The sequence below is a fragment of the Ursus maritimus genome, unplaced genomic scaffold (assembly GCF_017311325.1).
Source record: "Ursus maritimus isolate PB19 unplaced genomic scaffold, ASM1731132v1 scaffold_33, whole genome shotgun sequence".
NCBI classification, from domain to species: Eukaryota; Metazoa; Chordata; class Mammalia; order Carnivora; family Ursidae; genus Ursus; species Ursus maritimus.
In genome coordinates this window covers 4,940,205-4,959,683 of record NW_024425897.1, presented here as the reverse complement: position 1 = coordinate 4,959,683, position 19,479 = coordinate 4,940,205, and the positions used below count along the sequence as shown (strand labels likewise).

The 19,479-nt window shown below is 38.7% G+C and overlaps 2 protein-coding genes across 3 annotated transcripts in view; both read left to right on the top strand.

Annotated features, from left to right (window-relative positions):
* The window catches only part of SEH1L (SEH1 like nucleoporin), a 28,336-nt gene extending 23,660 nt beyond the window's left edge, over positions 1-4,676 (top strand). Inside the window, exons 8-9 of one of the 2 annotated variants that reach the window (XM_008702114.2) lie at positions 1,050-1,200; positions 3,877-4,676. In XM_008702114.2, coding sequence (XP_008700336.1) covers positions 1,050-1,200; positions 3,877-4,066 — 341 coding nt within the window. In that variant the 3' untranslated portion in view covers positions 4,067-4,676. Of the gene's footprint in view, positions 1-1,049; positions 1,201-2,254; positions 2,727-3,876 lie in introns of those variants that run through there. The other variant, XM_008702115.2, reaches the window with a different exon arrangement.
* Positions 4,677-7,984: 3,308 nt separating this feature from the next.
* Positions 7,985-19,479, top strand: part of CEP192 (centrosomal protein 192) — a 137,062-nt gene continuing 125,567 nt past the window's right edge. Inside the window, exons 1-4 of the mRNA XM_040619614.1 lie at positions 7,985-8,403; positions 9,064-9,234; positions 15,071-15,238; positions 16,216-16,341. Of these exons, the coding sequence (XP_040475548.1) occupies positions 9,125-9,234; positions 15,071-15,238; positions 16,216-16,341 (404 nt within the window). The 5' untranslated portion in view covers positions 7,985-8,403; positions 9,064-9,124. The remainder of the gene's footprint in view (positions 8,404-9,063; positions 9,235-15,070; positions 15,239-16,215; positions 16,342-19,479) is intronic.

Below are 19,479 nucleotides of genomic sequence, written 5' to 3'. Positions count from 1 at the left end.
TGTAACAGAATATGCAGTATCTCCAAAAGATGCTGTTTGCTATATATAACCTGTATGACTACTCTACAAACTCAGGATAGGACTACAAACATCTCTTATTAAATAATTGCTTTAGCCAACCAGCCCTTAATACACGAAAATCCAGTATCTTCCCCACTTCCTCTCTGCAACTCTCAGAAGTTGAATCTTCTGGCCACTGATTCTGAAAGTTTCTTGTAAGCGCCATGCTGACTTGAGAATTCGGTCTAGTAGCTCGATGCTGACTATGGTTGCTTCCTCATGGTGTGTACTTTTCTGTGGACGTTTATCCACTGGGCAGAGGTATCCTTGGTCCATGTACCGCTCTAGTTGATGGCATCCCACACGTAGGACCCAAACTTACACCTTAGTTTGTGTACTCTGAGCAGTTACCGTTTCTCAAAATGCAGTTTGGCTGAGTCTCCCATGGTCAGTTTAGGCTGTGGTAGAACCATCCCACACTTCAATTTCCTCAGTGTCATTTGATATCAAGGGCTTTGCTTCCTTTTCATGCTTCTGGGCTTTAGTCAGGGCCACCCAGTTCTACCCCAGCAGGCTCCCTAACTTTGGTTTCCTGGGCCCAGTGTCTCCAGAATCAGGCCATGTTGGGTAAGCCACTCAGACCCCAAAGGGGTGAGGACATTAGGTACCCACGTGACCTATACTTGCATAACTAAGAAGACAACTCCATTATCTTATATATACATGTAATTGAAATTCATTATCATGAAGATGAAGAATTTATTTTGATGTTAATGTTAATGTGGTAGAGAATTGTCTTTGTTAATATTTATCTTGTAAGAAAGGGGAATGGTAAAAATTTTATGTTTTTTAAATTCTTGTAAAACTTTACAAAATAATTGTTAAAATTGAGATACATGTATTTCGTTTTAAATATGTTTGTAGCATACATCTTGAGAGAAATGTAGTCTCCTTGTTCTTTTCATTGTAGTTAAAGGACTTGACCATAAATTTGTGCCCTTGAGCATAGCTATTAGTCATGTTAATGTATTTAACCATTTTCTTTTCAGCTAATTATATGGACAATTGGAAGTGTACTGGTATTTTGAAAGGTAATGGGAGCCCTGTCAATGGGAATTCTCAGCAGGGAAACTCAAATCCTTCCCTAGGTTCAAATATCCCAAATCTTCAAAATTCATTAAATGGATCCTCTTCTGGCAGGTAGGCTGTTTTGTGGGAAAACTAGAAATTATCTCCTTTTTAAATCATTCTGGTAGCCATACTAAAGGTGTGTGATTTCATGAGTTTTAAGATTGAATGAAGAAATTCATACATAATTATATAGTAGAAAAAAATTCACTTTGTCAGCTCTGTACTTAGCTTGCATGGTCATATTTACAGGTAGATTGTTAAGCCCTTAAACTAAATTATATTATGAAATTTAGTGGTCTGTCAGAAATGTTTATAGCTTTAAGATTTTACTTTGCTTCTAAAGTGAGGTGAAGAGGAAATCTGGGATAATGCTCAAGATTTTAGTCCTAGATGAGCATTAGTATGTTAGTGGTAGTAGTGCAGCCTTTGAATCAGGTCAAGCTGAAATTTTAAATAAACTGCGTTAACTAAGGCTTCATAGAAGAGAGTGAGTTAGATGTGTTTTTTGTGTGTGTTTAAAACTTTAATGGAGATTTTAAGAGGAAATGATAATTCTGATTTCTTGATTTTTAGAATTTTTAACATATTTTAGATTCTTGTTTATCTTAATAAACAGTGTTTGATGTGATCTCAAGAGTCATCCTTTGTTTTTATATTCAAATTTACAAATGTGAATTTGTAAGATAAACTTATTTTAATATGCCTTTGTGAATAATTTGGAATACAATTCAGGAAACTTCAAAGCACAGCCTTAACAAATTGTCCTGTGGTTATCCTGTTGTCATCTTAAATAACAGAATTCTATCTAAAATTTCAACTATTTTTATATTGTTATATTTTTATATAAAAAAGTCCTGCTGTTTGATTTTGAGGGTTAAGTATTTGCATGAGAACAATTTCAAGTTACCACAGAAGATACCAGATTATAAAGACGAATTCACGAAACAAAGGATACTACTGTTAATTAAAAAAAAAAAAAAATCTGGTTTTTGGTTGCTGTCTGTACTGCGTATATTGTAAAGAGCTTTGAAGTTTTGATCTGTATTCTTATTGTGCCAATAACCATGTGTGTTAGATCTGTGATGCATTTTCCCTTCTCCATTTGTATTATGTCCTTTAACAGAAAGCACAGCTGAGTACCAGCTAACTGGAGTAACTTTGCTGTTTTGCTGCTTGTTGCATGCACACAGGAATGGAAAGCGAGCTCCTTTTCCCCTTCCCCAGCGCCGTTTGACCTCTCCCAAGATACACCAGCAGCCTGCTTACTACTAAACGCAATCCAAAAGGCCTTTAAAAATCCAATGTATATCATTTTTTTTGTACTAGCCAGTTTATTGACACTATTTGAAGCTTTTAAATGGAGAGGCTTTTTGTTGAGACATTGTCACCAAAACAATTTTTTGAAATGTTCCTGAAACTAACATGGGTTTTAAAATTAAAAGGATTATTACTATCCTTATAAGTAGTTGGGAGGAGGGAAAATATCACTTTATTCCATTTGGAGAATATAGGCTTATTTCTTTTGTTTTCTAAAACAGTAAGCTAAAATGATGAATTTTTATAATTTTAATTTGAAGGTTGAATAAATATTTTTCATAAAGATTGTTTTGAGTGCTAATTTGTTTACCTTTTGTAGAATTGGTTTATACATGATATTATTTAGTACAACTCTGTCATTTCTTTGTAATATTTAAAAAATATTAGTAAAGGAGTGAGAGAAGTAGTAGTAAATGAAAGTGATTTGACTGTACAGTTTGTGGCCAAATTAAACATTTGGTATTGCTTCATTTTATAATTTGGTAGTAAAATGAAGACATCTTTGTAAATTTTCAGTTCATATTCACTAAAGAGCTAAATGTTTCTAATATGTGCTTGTATATTTTTTTATGGTATGATTCCATGGCTTAAGTTTTTCTTCAAAATTTGGAAACCTGTAAGAGGAGCAGTTAAAAATTTGCTAAAATTGTGCATGCACATTAACCTCCACATTCCAAGTCTCAGGAATTTAATTTAGTTGGCTGCTTCATTTAGTTCATATTCTCTAGAACTTTGACCTTGATGATAAAGCTGTAAGTCTGCTAAAATGCTTAAGTATTACGGGTAAGTTATAAAATGGCAGAAGAATAACAACAGGACATATTCTTTGAGCTCTTTTACTTAACAAAATTTTGTACTATTTAGGGTTTTTGCAGAAAAGCACCTAAGTATTTTCAAACATTGTATTTCTTCAGAAGTATATTGCAATAGCTGGCCATACTATATGACAGTATATTTGGATTGGTTCTCAGTGTCATGTATGCACTAAAAAATGTGTGCCTGCTGCTGCTACAAACGAAGCATTGCTTAAAATAAAGAAAAAGCTTATTAGATTTGTAAATTTACAGGATAGCATCAAATATGTTTCTGAAAGATTAGAAAATGTTTTAAATTATAAAATGTCTTTTTTTGTAACATTCATACTGATAATTTTTTTTAACATTTTAAGTTTAACAGATTGTATTTCTTTCTTTCAAGTTTCTATACTTAAGCAAGCTTGATTTGAGTAAAGGGTCTTGATTTTTGCGATTATGTTCTGTTAGTTTTGGCATGAATATACTAAAGCTTTTTTTTTCAGCATGTGTTTTCTCCTCTTTGGTTCTCTTTGTATTTACTACTTTTCTCTTTTTCTTCTGTTTTTTCTTTTTTTTTTTTTTTCTGTTGTTTTTGTTTTGTTTTGGTGTTTTGTTCCTGTCTTCATTGTTTCAGGTATTTCTTTCCCCCTCTGGATTCCCCACGGGCTGGATCGAGATGGTCCAGTTATGCCCAGCTCCTTCCTCCTCCTCCTCTGGTAGAGCACTCTTGCGATGCTGACACTGCCAGCCTCCAGTATCCTCACCCTCGCAGACGATCTCTCTCTCGGCCTCTTAATCCCTTACCTGAGAATGAAGGGGTTTAAAACACAGATTTAACACTGAAGGGCCTTATTCAAGTGCTTGTAAATGCTTTCATTCCTGGCTGCTTTTTGTTTTTCTTCATTTTCTTTTAGAAGATTTTTCTAATTTAGGGTCTGTCTTGCATGTATTACAAACCAGAACACAGTGTTTGGAACCTAAATGTGTTTGTGCTTCTGCATCAAAGGAACATTTGTCTCACTGGTTGATAACCTTTGATGAAATGAGATAAGTACAAGTAACACGAACTGTGAGTTACAACAGCTGATTTCAATTTCAAAGTGCCTATTCTAGAAGTTTTATTTTGAACTGTAATGGTGTTAATTTTCTTATGGTTTGTCATTCTGGTTGATGTGAAAAGGATCATCATAAAATTCGCTTTGCCTTTGAGACATCTTAAGAAATGTTTTACATTTTACAGGCTGATGTTGCAACCAACTAGTTTGTAAAATAAATCATTCCTGTGTATAAAGCAGCAAAACATAATAATGGACTGTTTGGTCTTTTTTTTTTTTTTTTTTAAGGAAATTGCCTTTTACTACTTGGAATTACTGTTTAAAGCTTTTGTAATTATTCTCCAAGTAGATTATTTAATAAAATATATTTTAAAAATTATGAATCTCTTGCCTTTTGAAAACAGAATGTACAGCTGGCCCTTGAACAACATGGGTTTGAACTGCACTGGTCCACTTATACATAGGGTTTTTTTGTTTGTTTTTTTCAATAAATGCAGTACCGTACTGTAAATGTAGTTTCTCTTCCTTATGATTTTCTTAATATTTTCTTTTCTCTAGCATAGTTTATTATAAGAAAACATATAATTTATATAACATACAAAATAGGTGTTAATTGACTGTATATGTAACTGGTAAAGCTTCTAGTCAACAATAGGCTATTAAGTTTTTTGGGAGTCCAGGGTTAGACTCAGATTTTCCAGTATGTGGGTGCATTGGCACCACCTAAGCCCTCAGTTGTTCAAGGGTTCAACTATATTCTATTTGATAGATGGTAAAGCTTATATCTCCTTATAATACTATGTGGGAAAAAAAGAAAAAACCCAAACAATCAAAAATTAGGAGATGAGCATGACGTTTATTTAAAAGGTAGAAAGTCGATAGTAGACTAACATCTACAGCTGACAGATGTTGACTTCCAATCTAATTACACATTATTTTTTAATGATACTTTTAAAATTTGAAATCAGAAAATAATTGACAATAATTACGGTAAAATGATTAAAACTGAGACTAGTAATATTCTTTTTAGTTCAGTTTTCTCAAGAATTACCAAGGATTTAACTTTTTTTAGGACTAGAGAAGGTGTAATTTGAACAGCATTTCGTATGTGTCTCAGTTAACCGCATGTAGATACAGTTATTATAGCCATATAATTTATAATCTAATTTTCAAAGACACCTCTTCTATGTATAGTGTCATACCCTTGAAACTTAACATGCAAAAGGATAAAGAGCTAATAAGAGATTATTGTTTTTGAGATTATTTTTAACTTAAGGAACATTTGAGTTCTGTTGTGAGTAATTAAAATGTTTTTTCTGTAAAGTTAGCATTTTAGCATTTCAATCTGTGAAGAAGAATCTTTTCCAAATAATTCTCACAGGTCTTCCTTCTGTTAAAGGACTTGTTTTTGACTTGTTGACTTATTTAGGTTCAAAGCAAGGGGTCTAACTTGCCGCATCTAGCCCAGAATTAAAAATTTGTGTCTTTGAGATTTCAGTCATTATAGAGATGCTTGGGGTTAGAATGGGATAATGAAATGAGACAGATTCTCCATCTTCTGTGTGCCAGATACTGTGCTAAACACTCTGGGGTATGTGTAAAAAAAAAAAAAAAAAAAAAAAAAAAAAAAAAAATCTGCACAAGTCGTTCTAATAGGAGAAGACTTCTACAGAATTTACGAAAGGTAACCAGGACTTAGTTTCATAATAAAGGTTGAAACACAGAAAGTGATTTGATCTGGCTAGGTTTGGAAGCAATGTGGGATTTCTACAGGTGGAGTAGTTGAATTGGAGGAGGATAGGAGTTCAAGGTGATGGCCCAGAGGTAAAAGATAGCCTGTTTAGGCAACAGGTTATTAGCATTAGTCTGATGTAAGGTTCATTTGGGGAGCTGGTGGGAGATTAATCTAGAATCAAACTTTGTGGTCACATTGTATGTGGCTTTGTATATCTGTGCCTGAGGTTTGCCACCTAAAGCAGTTGGTAAAGGAGAGCTATGGGAGGTGATTGCCTTTTCTTAACTGGGTAGACATCACTTCTAATTCCCTGGGAGGCATCCCTAGCCCTGGGACTTCTGCAGGATCTACCCAGTGTCCTGGGTGATGGACATTAAGGGGCGCATGTGATGTAATGAGCGCTGGGTATAAGACATGAATCACTGAACTCTATCTCCGACACTAATAATGCATTATATGTTAATTAATTGAATTTGAAAATTTAAAAAAAAAAGATCTACCCAATGTTTAAGGAGATTTGAAATTCATTGGGAGTTCTGTGCCTCCATTTTGCAAGTAGGTTTGGGTAACAGCTATTTGTTGAGTACATCCGTGTGTCAGTGCTCTTCTAGATAGTTTATGTGAATTAACTAATCCTCACAACAAACCTCTGAGGCAACCTGGGTGTTGTGGGGAGAGAGCTTTGGTCACTTGATTTTTATGGAGAAAGGACATTTATTGAGTTGGGTACAAGGATACAGGGTGAGTGAATAGACACATTCCAGCAGTTCACCTCCAATGTACGCTCGTGGTGTAGACAGAGTAGTTAAGATTCTTTGTGAAACAGGATTGCTCATTACACTCAAATAGCATCCTTTTAGGTCTAAAGCTGGTAGGTTTATTTTTCTGGATTCAGAAAACCTTGAGATTTTCTCCACTTTGTTTATTGAGTGTGGACAAAGGTAGAATAGGGGTAATTAGAGTTGCAAATGCCAAGGCTGGAAAGTTTCAAGAAAAAATGCCAAGAGAATTGTAGAGACATCAACTGAGTTTGACAGGAGGCTGGTCCTGATAAAGTAAGTGTTAAAATAGTACTCAGGACCAAACCAGGTATCCTAGGATGAATGACAGTAAGGTGTGAAAGTGGAGGTGCTTAAGGGTATTAGAAACAATGGTGTTAAGGTGATAAAACAATCAAGGGTGAGTTGGTTTTGATTTTGGGTGGAAAGATGCAGCATTTCTAAAGGCAGGAACCAGTAGAGAAGGTATCCAGGAATGATAGTTGAGCAGTATTTTAGAGGACATAGAAAAGTGAAGTGATGAAATAAACAGATGTCATTCCCCAACAGGCTAAAATTAGGAGTAGGGACTGTTAAACTCAACTTTTTTCATTTTCTCTACTCCCAAGTGCGCTGTTGCATCTTAAACATTAAATAACTTGCATTAATGAAGTCAGCTTTGGAAGAGAGGGACACTCTTAGACTGTATGGAAGAAATTTTGAGAGAAAGGAAAGTGAAAGGCACGAAATTGAATTACCTCTGGTTTCAGTAAAGTAGTAAAGCCCTGTGCTAAGCAGATGTCAGTGGTGGTATTTGTGGCCTAAGAACAGGAAAACTTGGGGAGTAATTAGGGATGAATTATGTCTCCTCAGCTCTTTCCACCCCAGACCAGCCTTACTCCGTCACAAAGAGGCGATTAGGTGTAGGGAACTATCTTGAAGCTTGGATCCTGAGAAATGATTTCCTAATTGAAGCTTTATTGCAGTGTATAACAAGGCAAATTATGAAACATTCCAGCCTCTGCCAAGCAGTGGTAGAAAAGATTTGCATCTGCTCTTGTAAAGACAAAAAATAGTGACAAACAGTCCTAAACTCAGGGTAGTTAGTATCAGATGACTTGTTCACCAGAAATATTTATATAAGGTGAGTGACGGTGTTTTGGGGTTCCACACCGAATACGGTAAGCGTTTTTTTTTTTTTTCTCCGAGTTGGCCAAGGCTTTCAGCGCGTTGCCTTCGGTTCAGCTTTAGGGGGAAGGACTTTCGCAGTGCACCCAACCCTTCCTAATACTGAGCTCCTCCTCCGGACCTGCGGAGCGCGGCTTCCTAGCTTCAAATTCGGGGTCTAACCGTCTTGGCCCAATCATCGGTCTCCTGCCCGCCCCGTCCCTTGTCGCTGTCCAATCCAAGGCCAGCTCTGAGGCCCCGCCTCGCCGCTCCTGCGGCGAATAGACGTAAACCCCAGGGGCGCGCTGTACGGCCAGTCCGGGTGGCCGCGGGTGCGGGCGGGGAGGGAGCCTTGCGCACGCGCATTTGCAGAGCCACCGGGACGCCCCCCTCCCCTGGACCTTTCTGACCAACTCTCGGCTCCCGCAGCTGGAGTCGCGGGCTTGGTGAGGAGGGCTCTCCTGTGTCTTGACTGCGGTTCGGCAGGGGGCATGCGAACCCGCTTTTGGCAGGCATTTCGGCTGCCGGGCCGATTGGGCAGTAGCGGTTGGGCCGGGGTCGGGCGCGGGGCGCAGGCTCCGGGCAGGAGGCTGCGGGGCGCTGGCTAGGGTCCCGCGGCCTAGCTCCGTCCGCCCCTAAATACTCAGCCCGGCCTCCACGCCGAATTCCGCTCAGTGAGTTTAATTGGACGCCTCTGAGAGATTGGCTTTTAAAGAAACGGGTTTTGATTTGGGGGATCACATCCTTGTATCCCCCCACCCTCTTCCACATGGTGACTTCTAGGGACCAACGCACTCTGCTTTGGTTTGGTGTTTCTTGTTGCAAAGCGCTCTTGACCGGGTGTTTGCTTCATGTGTGTCGTGATAGGCGGTTCTGTTTCTCCTTTTTCTGCAAAACTGACCCACGAAGTAACGTTGTTAACTTAACGTAGAGGGGTCTGCTAGTGTCACCCGGTTATTCACTTTTTGTTTTGGTTTCTGCTAGGCCGCATTCACATTTACTCCCAATACCTTTCCTACATTCCTTACATCTGATTTCTTTATGGGGGGAAAAAATGAAAAGACAATGTTTAATATCACTGTACTTTTGATTTCTCTTAATTACAGACCTTGTTTAGTAAAACATGAGGTCCCTTTCGAAGCAGTCGTTTGGAGAACAGCTGTTTTTATGAAAGTATTTCCGTTTATTCTTACCATTTTGAGGTCATTCGACTGGAGTTTTTACTGCTCCAAAATCAGTTTTTTCACCGAATTTCAGTTTTGTGATCAAAGTTTACGGTAAGCTTTGAAAAGTAATATATTTAATGCCTACCTAATTTATAGATTATTTCTTAGAACACCAAAAGTAATGATAAATGTTAGGGAAGTTTGACAGCATATGCTTTTGAATGTGTTTAATTTTACGTGTAGACTTTCAATTAATGACTACAGTAAATGATATTTTATATATGCAGAAGTGTAATCAAAGCAGTGAAATACTAGTAGATTCAAATATGAAAATTCGAGGTTACTGCTTTAAGGAAATAGCAAGAGAAATCCCAAAGATAGCTACTTAGTTCAGATATGGTAAAAGAAAACATAATGTTATATTCTTTTCACTTTAGGTGATGGAGGTGGGGTGGGTAATGCAATATAGAGGGAATTTAGGGAATTTTTTCTTCTAGGAGAACTTTGGGAATGTGGTATGTCCATGGATGGTTTAAACAAGTGTAATTCTTTCTGGAAATGAGAGATTAGGTATTGGATTACATCTCAAGGAATCTTCCACTGGCTTGTATTACTACTGCGCCCATTGCCAAGCTCCATCCCAGCACTTAACACTGTCATAATTAATAGGGATCATAATTGATTATAATTGATGAGGGTCATTAGCTCTGTGAAAGGGAGCTGCTTTATTTTTGCATTTCCAGTGATAAGTAGAGTGTGTTTCATGGTTTGTGCCTGGTAATGATTGTTGCATGAATGATATTTGCATAATATCTGAATTTTCTTAGATTTGACTCTAGGGATAAATCCTTAAAGAATTTGGGATATATTTTAATGTGGTTTACATGTCTGTAAATGAATGAATAACTTAGGGATTACCAGATTGGATGTGGGAAGGCTACTCGGAAGAGTTATGTAATAGACTAGATTAAAAAGTGATAGGTCATTGGGAATATAGAAGTGAATATCAGTTCCAGAGATCTATTTGGAGTTAGAGGCATTAGATTTGATAAGTGAGACAACAAGAGAAATGGTCCCAAGTGTCTGGCTTGTATAGCAAGAGAACAGGTCAAACTAAAGATACTAGAAAGAATGGGTAGAGAAAAGATAATGAGTTTGGTTTTATATTTGTTAACGTTGCACCATTTGAGAGAGTGTTAGGAGTGAGGCATTTGGAAATTGGAGTCTAGAGCTCAGGATAGAGATCTGAGCTGAGGTGATCTGAAAAGGAGGAAGAGGGCATTAGTGCAGAGGAAAGACAACTCTGGGGCAGGCTTGCCTGGCTGTGAATCCTCTACTCCCACTTGTTCTGTGTAGCCTGGAAAATTCTCATAATTCCCTCTCTTGGCCTCAGTTTCTTCAATAGTAGGGATAATAGCTACCTTGCAGATTTGATGCAGGGATTAGAGAAATGTATATAAAAGTGCATTACTTGATAATAGAGTAGACAGCATATGTCAGCCTGCTAGATAGGGAGTATAGATTATTTCTTTCAACTCCTTTTTTTTGTTCAATTCGTATTTCCAGCTCTTTATCAGTTACTGGGAATATATGGGTGAACAAGATTGAAATGTCCCCAAGATACTGATATTCTAAAGTCAAAGATGTTGGGGCCCCTGGGTGGCTCAGTTAAGTGTCTGACTCTTGATCTCAGCTCAAATATTGATCTTAGGGTCATGAGTTCAATCCCTGCATTGGGCTCCACACTGGGCGTGGAGCCTATTTAAGAAAAAGAGAGCAAGAAAAATGAGCCAATGTATATATGTTTCCTCAAAAAAATGAAAAAGTCAAAGATGTTGAAGATGTTGTTATTCATTTCATAAATATTTCATAATATGTGTTAGGCATTATTATAGATGTTAGGTAAGAGTGATGGACAGATTGGCAAGGCCTGTGCTGTCAGGGAGCAATCTTTTTAGTGGGGGAAGAAAAATACAAAAACAGTGATAAGCGCTGGAAGAAATTAAAACAATTGTGAGACTGTGGGGTTACATTTGATTAATGATGAGGAATCACCTCTCTTACAAGGTGACATTTAAGTTAAGGTGAATATTAGGAAGGAGCTAGCTGGTGCAGAGATCTAGCAGAGTACTTACTCTAGGCCCCCGAAGTAGGGATGGGGCTTGAATGTTACAGGAACAGAGACACCAGTATGTGGTGAGTCATGAGCCTCAGGGGTGGAGGATGGGGTGGCTCCCTGAGGTTTTTAATAGGGGCATTGTATCTGGTTTGTCTTTAATGGTCCGTTTGGTTGCCGTGTGGAGATTTAACTGTAGGGTGGCAAGAATAGAAGCATGGAGACTGGTTGAGAGGCTTTTCAGTAGGGTAGGGTGGTGGTAGCAGACATAGAAAAATGTGGAATGATTTAGGGTGTGTTTGGGATATAGACCTGTCTTGCCCTCAGGAATGGGCTCCACCAATAGATCTGTTTTATTTGGCAACAGTGTTTCTTACCGAATTGAAATGTGCCACGTGGGGTCTGGGGTCCGTAACTTCTAGTTGATTTCGGCCTACAATCCTATTGTCTGACAGTATTAGTGCCTAAAAGCATTTGATTTTGAGATACCTACCTAAGAGTATAAGATGTATGTATAAGAGTTTAAGAGTATAAGAGCATGACAGAAGATCTGAGATCAGAATCCTGGGTATTCCTACCATGTAAGGAATAGATAGAGGAAGATGTCATGTGAGATAAAGAAGTTATAATTTGGATTCTTCTAAGACAATTGGCTGTGAAGGGGAGGTGAGAAAGTGGTGGCAGGAAGCGCAAATGAAGAATGGGAACAGGCTTCCTACCTCCTCCATCCTAATATGGAACCCTTTTGAACATGTTTGTAGAAATCAAAAGGAAATAGAAATACAAGAGAAAGGAAAATGCTGGGACACGATCTGAGAGAAGGGTGCTTATATGATAGTTGGTGCTAAATTTGTTGTGTGTTGACATAGTTTGAAGACATTTATTCATTTGACAAATTTATTGAGGGTCTGCTCTGGGCAAGGCACTGCTTTAGGTAGAAGAAAAAAACAGTTAAATAGGTGAATTATATAGCATGCTGATGCTGGTCAGCACCACAGAAAAAAGAAAGCAGGTCAAGGAAATTGGAGTTGATGAGGAAGGTTGGTGAGGGAGACCAAAGATAGATAAATGGCCTTTTACTAAAAACCTGAAAAAAGTGAAGGAGTAAGATGTGAGGCTATCTGGGGCATCAGTGTGCTGGACAGAGGTTTGAGTCAGGGCACAGTCCCTGAGGCTGGAGCCCTGGCAAGTTGTGGAGACAGCAGGGAGGTTAGGATGGTGAGGACGGGGCAAGCAAGGGAGAAGAGTAGTAAGGGATGAGATCAGATTATTCAGCCCCTGTTGACTTTTAGTCTGAATGAGATGGGGAACCAGTGGAGGGTTTTGAGTTAAGGTGTGACAATATTTGACTGACTTAACAGGGATAATTTCAATGTGTGGAGAATAGGCTAGGGGAGGAAGAGTGGAGGTGTGGAGATAGTTGAAAGTATTTTGTAGTGAGTATCCAGGCAGGAGGTGGTGGTGGCTTGACCAAGGTGAAAGCAGCGGAAGTAGTGAGAAAATGACAGGTTCTGGTTATATTGTTAGGTAAAAACATTGGGATTTGCCTAGGGATTGCTTTTAGAGTGCGCGCACGCGTGTGTGGGTGTGTTGGTTGGGGTGGTTAGTAATCACTAAGGTTTTTGATTTGAGCAACTAGAGAATGGAGTTGTCATTTTCTCTGTGGGGAAGCCTGAAAAGCAGGCTTTCTTGAGGCGGTTGGAAGGAGATGGAATCAAAATTCAGGTTTAGGTGCCTGTTAGATAAAATAAGTGGAAATATCTAGTAGGTAGTTGTATATCTGAGGTTCAGGGGAGAGGCCCAGGCTGGAGATATAAATTTCATATTCTGGAACTGAGGGCAATCACCCAGAGAGGGTGGGTAGGTGGAAGGGATCCAGGAGTCAGCTCTGATGTCTTCACTGTCCAGGAGATAAGGAGGAACCAGCCAAGGAGAAGGAAAAGCAGCTGGTGAGGTTGGAGAACCCAGACAGCAATGTCTTGGAAACCAGTGAAGATAGGATTTCTTCAAGGAAGGAGGACATATCCCATATTGTTAGGTCAAAGAAGACGGGACTGGAAATTGTGGGGTTATGGGGTTTGACAACAGGGACCTCAGTGGTGATGTTGACAAGTGTTTTGATGGGGTAGTGGGGCAAGAGCCAACGTGGCATGGGTCCAGGAGATGACAGGAATGGAATGAGATGCCAGTAATGATTCCTTTGGAGTAGTATGTGGTAAAGGGAGGGCAGATAGAGGTGGTACAGCTGCAGGGGGCAACAGGGTATGAGATAGGGGAAGACTTTTTAAAAGATGAGTAACTAACAGCATGCTGGTGGGAATGGCTGCCCAGAGATTTGACGACGGTTAGGAGGAGGGCAGTTGGTGGAGTGGTTGTCGCTGCATTGGTGACAGGGGTAGGATCAAGTGCAGGTAGAGAGGTGAGCTTCCCGCTGGAGCCTGGATACTTCACAGTCAAATAAGTTTTCTATCTCTCTGAAGGTCTTAAACATTTTCTGGTTTATAGAGTAATTAAGGTAGCCCATTCCCCCTAGAACCTGTGCTTGAGTGCATTTGTCATTGGCCCCAGCATAGTCCATCATTGTCCTCTATCTCACCAATTGTGGTAGCTCTTTGAATATCCTTTCGGGTGTTAAGCCCTCTCCCTTCCTCTGACAGGATCAGTCCTTCCCTGGGCTGCAGAATACTGTCCATACTTCCTAATAGACCTTTTAAGGCTTTTAGAATCAGACTCTGTAGTTTCATTTACCATGTTTTTTTTGTACACCCATTGTCAAAACACATCGGAGCACTTGGCTATTGCCACCACACACTTAGTACTTAGAGTGGATTTTGGAGTCAGACCTGGGTTTGAATTTTACTAATTGTGCAACCCTGGGTAAATTTAGCTAATTTAATTTCAGTTTGTTTCTTCATTCTTAAAATGGGATAAATGAGTTAAGGTTGTGGGTATGCAATAAATCTTAATTCTCTTCTACCTTTGCTCATGTCTGTCTTCTTTAAGAGCCCTCTCATGTCATACTTGCCCTATAAAAGTTCTACTCATTTTTCAAGGCACAGGGCCAATACTCTCATTTATTGAGCCTTCCGTTATTTAATTTTTTAACTGAATCCATGTAGCCCTTACATGATAAACACTGAAATGATTCTGAGATTACATCTCCTAAGTACTGTAATCAGGGTTAAGTAGAAGAAGTGGCCAGTGTGGGCTGGAGGATCTCTCAGTAATACAGAGTCTGTGCCCGTGTTTTCCAGAGTTGGTCCTTTGTATACCACTTTGACCATTTTTGCCTTGTCCATGTGCCAGCTATACTTTATTGAACTTAAATTTTTTCCTTCAATGGACTTCCTTTTTAAACTAACATTTACTCATCCTTAAGAATAATTTCTGAAATCAGGGGCTAGAGTTTGCTGGTTTAATTTTTTTTTTCTATTCCATGTTAGAATGCGTATCTAACCAGTAGACGTCTTAGTACGTCCTGAAATCGTCTGTATATTCGTTCAGTGTTGGGTCTTTTCTTCTTTACTAGATAAGCATGGCAATTGATACTCTTTGCTATAGTAAACCAAGAGTAAATTAAGCTGTGTTGTATTTTGTTATTATGTTAATTATAAAAAGACAGTTTGACATATGTAGTCTTAGCTGCAAAGTAGCAGAGTATTCTGTGAATTACTTTACCTCCAAATGCTTGTTGATTTTATCCTCTTTGTGCTGTTCCAAGAAAACGATTTTTCCCTAAGATTTATCAGTTCTCTAAGATTTATGAGAGTTTTGGTCATTTGAAAAGACTTTATAGTAATATTTGATTTTTAAAAAAACTTACTGTTGCAGTGAAATGGAAGATTTCCGAGGAATAGCTGAAGAGTCATTTCCAAGCTTTTTAACCAATTCATTACTTGGTAATAGTGAGATTTTGGAAAATGTCACTCTTTCTTCAAATCTTGGCTTGCCTGTTGCTGTTTCAACACTTGCTAGAAATAGATCCAGTGCTGACAACAGGTAAGAATTGTTAGAACACATGATTTTTTTGTAAGGTCTAGAAAGCCTGCAATACATGGATACTTCTGTAAAAATTTCTCAGCCAAGGGGCACCTGGGTGGCTCAGTCAGTTGTGTCCAACTCTTGGTTTTGGCTCAGGTCATGATCTCAGGTCCTGAGATTGAGCCCTGAGTTGGGCTCCATGCTCAGCAGGGAGTTGGCTTGGGGATTCTCTCTCTCTACCCCTACCCCTGCACGCTTGCAGGGGTACACGTGCATGCTCGCTCTCTCTCTCTCTCATATAAATAAAAAAAATAGATTAAAATTTCTCAGACAAGGTTGAGCTTTTGCTTTATGTATATTTATATATGTAATATGTATTTTATATATAAGTATGTGATATATATGTATATTATATATATTCATATGTATATATACTTGTTAAAAAAACTTAACGTGTTTCCCTATTCCATTGCTTTAATCAGTAGTGGGTGGGTGGATTTGTAACTGAGTACCAGTGACCGTTTGGTCTACTAATTGTTTTCTCTGTTCATAGTGTTTTGGATTTGTATTAGTTCAGCCTCACTGGCAGCTAGTAATTTGAGTTGCATCTCCATATGTGATGTGTACAGTTCATCCGTCTTGTATGATGTGTAAAGTTTGCTCATGCTTAAATATCTAACTCCTTTCCTGTCCTCCTCCCAACCTGAACATTTGGTAAGAAGCATTATCTTTACCTTTGGAATGAAGGGGTTAACTCTAAAAACTTTTAGCTTTAAGATTTCTGTGACTCTTTGTTTAATACATACACACCTTATTCCTGATGTTTAGATTTTCAGTGCTTTGCACATGAGATGATGGTTTTGAACACTGGGGGCCCTATTTGTTTTTATCCCCTAGCAATTGATTTTATAGTCACGTGGTCCTGATGTCATGGTGCATTTTAAATATGCATAATTTAAATATTAACAAAACAAATTTTTTTTGTGTGTGTATAGGTATTCTGATATCCAGGCATCTTATTTAGTAGAAGGAAAGTTTTCAGTTCCATCTGAATCATCTCCCAGTAGCCAGAGTGAAGCTGAACCAAGAGAGAAGTTACAACTTAGCTTCCAGGATGATGAGTAAGTTCATACCTTCATTTTGTTTTTGCCATGTTAAAAGCAAGTCTCACTCAGTCTTGTGGAAAATGAAAGAGTGACTGTGTCTCTGAATAATTCTAAGAATCTTTTAAAGATTTTCTTTATATGATTTTAATCACAACATTTTTAGTCTTTCAGAATACTTTTTCTCATGCCAAAAGTAATATAAACTCATTTTAAAAAGTAGAAAATACAGAGAATTATGAGAAAGACAGTAAGTCTGTAGTCTTCCTAACTAGAGAATAGTCACTGGGTCACCTGGCTGGCTCACTCTGTAAAGCATGCAGCCGTTGATCTCAGGGTTTTAAGTTTGAGCCCCACATTGGGTGTAGAGATTACTTAAAAATAAGATCTTAAAAAAATAAGAGAGAATAGTCGTTGATTATCTATTTATAGTCTTCCAGACTGCTTTTTTTTTTTCCTAAGATTTTATTTATTTATTTAAGAGAGAGAGAGAGCAGGAACAGGAGGAGGGGTAGAGGGACAAGCAGACTCCCCGCTGAATGCCAAGACTGACATGGGGCTTGATCCCAGGACCCTGAGATCATGACCTGAGGTGAAGGTTGCTTAACTGACTGAGCCATCCAGAAGCCCCTTCCAGACTGCTTTCTATGCACCTATATGTATACATATTAAGTTGTTTTTATAAATATGGAATTGAACTATACATACTATTTATAACTTTTAAAAATTAGTATATTATGCTTATCTTTCAATTATAATTAATGTAGATATGTGTCGTGTTAATGGCTGCACTATGTTAGGCATTTAGATTATTGGAATTTTGCTATTATAAATTTACTGAATTTTATTCATACATTTGCACACCTAGCAGATTATTGTATTCAGATAAATTCCTAGGATTAAAATTGCTGAGTTAATATTTAAAGACTGTTACAAAGCACCACATTGCTCTTTAGAAGATTTCTACCACTTTACACTCCCACTAGAAGATGTACATGAGAATGCCTACTTCTCTGAGCCCTCCCCAACATTTGGTGGTATTATTTTTAATCCTTGATTTTAGAAGTAAAAAAATTTGTACAAATGCATAAATGCATAGAAGAAAATCTGGAAGGCTGTAAACCAAAATGTAAATGGTAGTTATCTCTTGGTGGTATTACAGGCATTCTTAAAGTTTTCTGTGTTTGAATTCATAATGGAGTATTTATGGAATTGAACATACTTTAATGTTTATTCATTACTTATATTTTTGTTGTGAATTGCCTCTTGGTAACATTTGGATATAAGCGCTTTCTATATACTAAAGATGTTAACTCTTCGAATACTCATTCATTCCATGTGTATTTTTGACCACGTGCCTACTGTGTGCCAGGTACTTCTCTAAGTACTTGGGAAATACCAGAACAGACATTAAAACAAAAAGACATTAAAAATATACCAGTTTTATAGTATATTTGAAGGGAAAAGTGTTAGGAAAAAAAACAACATGGTAAGGAGGGTAAATGGGTAAGTTGAAGGGAGTGGTCAGTGTGGGTCTCATTGAGGAGGTGTAAGATCTGAGTGAAGACTTGAAGGAGGCAGTTAGCCATGTAGACATTAGGAGGAAGAGGATTTCAGGTGGAGCTGCACGAGTGTAAAGGCACTAAGGTGGGAGCATATCTATGTTCAAACAGCAGGAAGGAGGCTGCCATGGGGTGAGCAAGGATTTTGAGAGAGGTGAAACCATTAGAGGGTTATGTTTTAAAAGGTTCAGTCTGGCTACAATGGGGTGAATAGACTGTTGGGAGGCAAATCTGAAAGCAGGAAGATTCCTTAGGAGGTTGGATTATGAAAAGGGTAAGGTAGATGGAGAAGAGAAGAGCACCAGGGCCACATATCGGGCCACTTCAATGTTAAGTTGGGGAGAGGAGGAACAGACATGGAGACTAAGGATTAGTGGCTGGTGGTAGGAAGACAACAGAGTGTCTCAGAAGCCACATAAAGAACATCTAAAAGAAGAGAGGGATCCAATTGTGTCAAATAAAATGATCACTAGGAAGTGACCATTGGAATTAGCATAGGTTAGGTTGTTGGTAACCCTGACAAGTGGTTCTGGTGGAAGTAGAAGGAGGCACAAAAGTGTAGGAGAGTGAGTTTAGGAGAGAATGGGAGGTTAGTATTGGAGATGGTGAGTTTGCTGCAACTGCAAATGGCAATCAAGAAATGGGGCTGTGATACCTGGTGAGTATAGCGGGTCAAGAGAAGTTTTTCTTTTTTCTTTCGTGGTGGGAGAGGTTACTGCAAGTTTATGTGGTAATAGGAATGATCTGAAACGGGAAAATCTGATTATGTAGAAAGAAGAGAGTTGCTGGAGCAACACCTTTACAAAAATAAGAGGCCAGGATCTAATGTTTTGTGGAGGGAGTGACTAGAGAGTAAGACCGTGGATAGTTCCTCTGTATTAATGGGTGGGAAGGCAGAATGTGTGGGTATATGTGGTGGTAAGAATCTGTGGAAGTTGTCTTTTCAGTGCTTAAGGTCTCTCAGTGCAGTAGGAGGCATGACATCAACTCAGGGTAGAGGAGCAGTAGAGAGATGTCAACAGTCATGAGAGTGTGGGAGAGTGAACAGGGAGGGAAATAGTGGCAAAGTCAGACAGCGTCAGGAGTCCCACTTGAGGGTCATGGTCATGAATTTACTGTGATTGTGATGTTTTCTCTAACCACATTCAGCTGTAGGGGTGCTGGCAAGGTGTGAGGGGAGGGTTGGGTTTAACTAGGCTTGTAGTTTGATGAAAGCAGTGAGGGATGAAGAAGTTGAGGGTGTGTAATGATTGGCCATGGGATTTAGGTTAAGGAAGAGGAGAGGATAACAGAAAGGCGAGGGAGTGTGAGATGTGGTGATAGGAGTGGATTGGGGCTTGGGTTTTGTCAAAGGATTATAGAGTTGAGGTATTAAAGCAGATGCCATGAGGGGTCAGAGGTGACTCCAGGCTAGGAGGCTTTAGTGAGGAATATCTGGAAGTTGTACTGAGGGGACATGCTGATGGAGACACACTTTCCATCTCCATGCCCAGTGATTCCAGAGCTGTGGGAGAGACGGATAGTCCCCATTTGGCAGTGTTTAAGGGAGGCAGTGTCCTCACAGGGCATCCAGGTTTTCCCTAAAGCGGTGAGG